General features: G+C 39.2%; 1 protein-coding gene across 1 annotated transcript; it reads left to right on the forward strand.

Annotated features, from left to right (window-relative positions):
* The first annotated feature begins 823 nt into the window (after positions 1-823).
* LOC101639826 (olfactory receptor 958-like) lies at positions 824-1,765 on the forward strand. Its single transcript, XM_004716961.1, has one exon. The coding sequence runs from the start codon at positions 824-826 to the stop codon at positions 1,763-1,765; it is 942 nt and encodes a 313-aa protein (XP_004717018.1).
* Positions 1,766-5,525: the final 3,760 nt, after the last annotated feature.

Here is a 5,525-nt window from a genome sequence, read left to right on the forward strand (position 1 = left end):
AAAAGAAAAAGCAGTCAGTATTTTTAATAATAGAATACTCTTATGTTCTAAAAGGCATGGATTTATCATCATTCCTCCATGATCTAGAGAAATTGTATGCAGAAAACATGACCATTTTGTAGGGATGAAGGTATCCAAACAAAAAAATGAATGGTTGATGTAAATCACCTTTAAGTTTCCTTCAATACAGAGAATGTTGAATTGCCTTTTATATGCATGGCCATAGTTCTTTCTTTTATTTCCTAAGTATATCTATGGGATACTGGATATGGAGTCCATGGGTTCAAATTATGAACTGTTCACACACTGTATTTAACCTCTGTGATCCATTTCTCTTTGTCACTTATGATATAAAACTAATGTTACCTATCTTATAGGATTTTATTAAAGCTTAATTTCAAAATTACTCTGAAATTCTACACAAATTACAATTTTACATCATCATTTTCCTAGTTTCTTTTCCTTTTCTTTCTGTGCTTCCATGTCCTTAGTCCTTAGTGTTTCTTCTCTTGTTATTTGATATTTCAAAATTAATTATAGTAAAATAAAATCAATTTGACAGCCAAGTTGTCCGCATTCAAACCTCAATATAACATACCGAGTCTCCTTCCTAACTAGATGTATTTTGTTTCTTCAAATGTGAGTCATAATAAAAAATATCTTTTCATTGGAAGTGGCAATAATTTCCTTTTTTTGGTGATTTTACCAACAATATCACTGTTCTTACAGTGATAGCATGAGAAGTCGCAAAGGTAACAGGAGTGAAAATTAGAATCATTAACTTACTGTGATTTCCCCCCTTTTCAGATTAAACCCAGCTCCCATGGCCATAAAGAATCACACTTTGGTAACAGAATTCATCCTGTTGGGCATCCCACATACACAGGGACAGGAAACTGTGCTCTTTGTTGTGTTTCTGATTTTCTACCTCTGCACTCTGCTAGGAAATCTGCTCATCCTGTTAGCTGTGCTGTCGGATTCCCGTCTCCATACACCTATGTATTTCTTTCTCTGTAACCTGTCAGTGCTGGATATTGGTTTTTCTTCTGTGAGCACGCCGAAGATGTTGGCGAATCTCCTAGTGAGGAGCCGAGTCATCTCTCTGGGAGGCTGTATGGCCCAGGTCTTTTTCTATCACTTTTTAGGCAGCACTGAATGCCTGCTCTATACGGTGATGGCCTACGACCGGTTTGCTGCCATCTGCCACCCTCTTCGCTACACCATCATTATGAACCGCCGCGTGTGCTCGTTGTTGGCTGCCGGTACCTGGATTACCAGTTCTTTTCACGCCACCATTCTGACGACGCTGACCTTCCAACTGCCATACTGTGGGTCTCATGAAGTGGACTATTTTTTCTGTGACATCTTCCCGGTAGTCAAATTGGCCTGTGGAAACACCCTTATCATTGAGACTGTGAGCTTCACCAACATCGGCCTTGTGCCCATGACCTGCTTCCTTCTTATCCTTGCCTCCTACATTCGAATTGTCATTGCAATTCTCAGGATGCACTCCGCGGAAGGGAGGCGCAAGGCGGCATCTACCTGTGTCTCCCACCTTTCAGTGGTCACACTGTTCTTTGGTCCCTGTGCCCTCATCTATACGCAGCCATCCCTGAGTGAGGTGCTGGTAACTCCCGTGCAGATCTTTGGCAATGTCGTGACCCCCATGCTGAATCCCACAATCTATACTCTGAGAAATAAAGATGTCAAGGGGGCTCTGAAGAAATTGGCTGGAGGCCAGATTGTTTCAGAAGGAAGCCACTAGTCCACTAGCCCAAAATTAAATAATTTAAAAAGCATACTCATGCCACTCACAAGTGTATGCCTGTCAGAACGAGAGCTGGGAAGCCGTACCAAGTGGTACAGAATGCTGACATTGTTTTCATTCTCACAGACCAGGGATTGGCAAAACTCTCCCTCGAATTTAGAATATTTTATACTCCCGCATCATATGGTCTCTATCATAAATAATCAACTATGCTTGTATCATGAAAGCGGCATATACACCATGTGAAAATAAAATTGTTTCCATGCTCCAGTAAAGCCTTACTTACAAAAAAAGACAGCACGTAGGGTTTCCCCGGTAGGCCACAGCTTCCTAGTCTCTCTCAGAGCGAGCTGAATATGAAAACACTCCTTCTATAAAAGCTAGGCTGACAATTATTTAAGAGTATATGTCCTTGAACACACACTGAGTAGCACACAGGCACAGCTGAATTATTTATCAGGGTTGGCAAGGAAGAGGTGACGGGTGGAAGAGGAGAGTGAGGGCACCCGAGGGGCACTGTAGGTCCTCAAATATCCGTAGTGATGACTGCTCCTTGCAAGGACCCCATTAGATGGGTTCATAAATATGTCTAGACACATTCCAATACCTCTGGGCCTTGTATCAGGGAGTCATTTCTAGTCAAATTTCTTGGTACATTTCCCCAATTTTTGCTGGTTAAAACAATTTCCCTCCACCTGAGAAGTCAGCCCACAACCTCATCTACCCTGAAAGTTGCTCAGCTTCCCTCTGCCACTCTGAATCACTGTGATAAGTGTATGCATATGGCTTACTCAGTGAGATCAGGCCTTGTGACAGGATTCAAGGGACGAGCACATAATGGCAGAAGTTATGGAGTTTAATACCCCATCATCTTCACAAATGAACTCACGCTGGTTGGCAATGATGATTCTACAATATGGAGCATACTTGTACAGTCTGCATATTTTAGTCATGCCCCACCTATGCAGGGGGTAATGTCTAATATTTATATAAAACCAAAGATCTTCTCTATTGGTATTGCTATTTCTGAAGTTAACTGAGCTATAGTTAGAATTGGTCTTGGTCTTATGAACTAGGTAGATTCCTGAAATTTAGATAGACAATAAGTAAATCAATAGGAAGATTGATAGATTGCTATCCCTTGTTCTATCTGTATGGGACTAATTTCTTCTCTGCTAGTTCTCCATAAAGGTAGATAACAAAAATTAACCATGCTAAATACCTAGAATTGTTTTCAGTAGTAAGTATGATGGAAACTCTCCTTTGCTATTTGCACATTAACTCCAAAGACCAAAAGTCAAATGTTATAGAACACTCAGTACTTATTTTGACCTTTTCTAGAAGGGTGGTCATTAATTAAGGCTATTTTTGATTTGTATAACTATTGCCTTTAAATCAACTCTATTTTTTGTTGTTGTTTTGCTTTCTGAATCATTTGCATATTTCCTGCTTTTTATTTTTGCAATTTTCCAATATATATCTGCAAAAGGATTAAGTACTTGGGATCTAAAAGAAAGAATGATAGAACAGCTCAGAAACAAGCAAACATCAGTCTGAATAATGAAAGAAGTAAAATGAAGAATGTGCCCCAATGAGCAAGTCTCAGGTTTCATCTTTCATTTGCTTCAAGCTCGTGCAGCATTTTTATTGCTAAAACTTTTAAATAAATGAGATACTATTTTTAAATGTGTCATCATAAAAGTTTTAATAATAGCCTTCTCTTATTCTGTCTAACAACAATCCTATTGTTTATAACATAAAACTCCTCTAGTACAGTTGCAAATTTCCCCATTAACACTATCCATACAATCCTCTCAGCAAGAGACAATATTTACCAATCTACGGCTTCTATGATACATGCTATGGGCTGGATAGAGACAAAGATGTCATCCAACTAGTCCTCAATTCCAGGAACTGAAAGAGAACAATGCATCCTACTAAAATGAAACTTTAACAAATAATTTTATAAATGATCTTAAAACCACTCCCGTGTGTCTCCTTTCCCTCTGCTACCTCTCATCTTAATTAATCGCTTACCATTACACAGAGCATTACTACCAGTTAACACTCAGAATCTGATTTAGCCAAAGCGTATTTTCTTTTATTTCCTTTAGCAGATCCGTAAGCAGCTGAAACTTAGAAAATGTTATTATTAGATGGATAATAGGAAAAATAAGTGAGAAATGACTAGAGACTAAGCATGAAAACACCCAGTGTATGGAGTCAGACATCATCTTCTCAGGAGCGGCTAACTTCTCTATACAAGCACCAGCTTCCAGGGAAAGAAAAATAGCATCCATTTAATATATAAACAATGCAGCAAAGATATTTGATATAAAAGGAAATCTCCAGAATATGAGATACTGACAGTAAAATAGGAGCTGTTACGTTTCTTCTTTGCAGTTTGAGTCATGGCCACATGAGAAAGAAGATATGAAGAGAAAACTAACTCCTATGTAAAGAGACACAAGTGTTGAGAGAAATATTAAATAGATGATAGAGAAATAAATCACATATTTATTGAACAGAATTTGTTGTGCTCTCATATGTGTTGAGCACATTCTAAATGCCATTATATCTTTAAGGTCATGATGCTCAAACTTGAAGATGTAATGGCAATTAGATATGGTCAATGAATGGCATAGGTACATCTGTAGAGACATGTGTCAATGCTTCAAAAGTGGCCCTGGGAGTTAAGCAGGCACTCACCTTGTGCCTTACTGTCCACTGGGTTTTGGTAGCCCACTCCACTGTCCATGTATAAAAAGGAGCCCCAGAACAACCTCCCTCCGTGGAAATGTTCTTTCCAGTCTCACCACTAGGTGGAAGCGGTGCTGTTTGTCCTGGTCCATAAGCCCCCTAATGTAATAAAACGATGTTTCTCAGATGGGCTCCAGGCTAGTTTTTCATATATACATTTCTTTTCCCCTTGGGTTCAAGTAGACCACATAGCAGATCAAAAGATGTCAGTGTCCCAGAGATGGAAAAGGGGGATAGGATCTCATGGGGGAAATACCAGGATGGCCGTTGCCATCCAAATTTGGTCCCTTAGTGAAGCAATTAAAAACCTAGAGACTTTCCCATGAGTCTGGGGACATCAAAAGGATTATTCGTAATGCCATAGAGTTGATTCCAACTGAAAGCGACCATATAAGCCAAGAATATAACTGCTCCTTGTGGATTTTTAAGACTGAATCTTTATGGGAGTGGAAAGTCTCATCTCTCTCCCTAGGAATAGCTAGTGGTTTTGAACAGCTGACCTTGTAGCGAGGGAAGTTTAGGATGCAGCTCACTATGTTACAGGGAGATTTTTGTTCTTTTGGTAGCCCATGCTACTTTCAGTATTCTTCACTATCACCACAATTCAAATGCAGCAATTCTTCGTCAGTCTTCCAGAAACAATGTCCAACTTTCACATGCACATGGGGTGATTGAAAATATCATGGCTCGAGAAAGGAGCACCTCAAAGCAACGTCCTTGATTTTAAACACTCTATCGAAGTCCTGTGCAGCAGATTTCCTCAATGTGATGTATCATTTACTCTCTTGACTGATGCTTCCATGATCATTGGCAAAAGCAAGACAAAATCCTTGACAAGTTTAATAATCTTTTTCCCATTTAACATGATATTACCTATTGGTCCAGTTGTGAGGATTTTTGTCTTCTTTACATTGAGTCATAATCCATATTGAAGGCAGCAGTTCTTGATCTTTGCCAAAAAGTGATTCAAGTACTTTTTATTTTCAGTGAGCAAAGT

Source organism: Echinops telfairi, unplaced genomic scaffold (assembly GCF_000313985.2).
Source record: "Echinops telfairi isolate 266 unplaced genomic scaffold, ASM31398v2 ScPeMD7_5592;HRSCAF=6446, whole genome shotgun sequence".
In the NCBI taxonomy this organism is placed as follows: domain Eukaryota; kingdom Metazoa; phylum Chordata; class Mammalia; order Afrosoricida; family Tenrecidae; genus Echinops; species Echinops telfairi.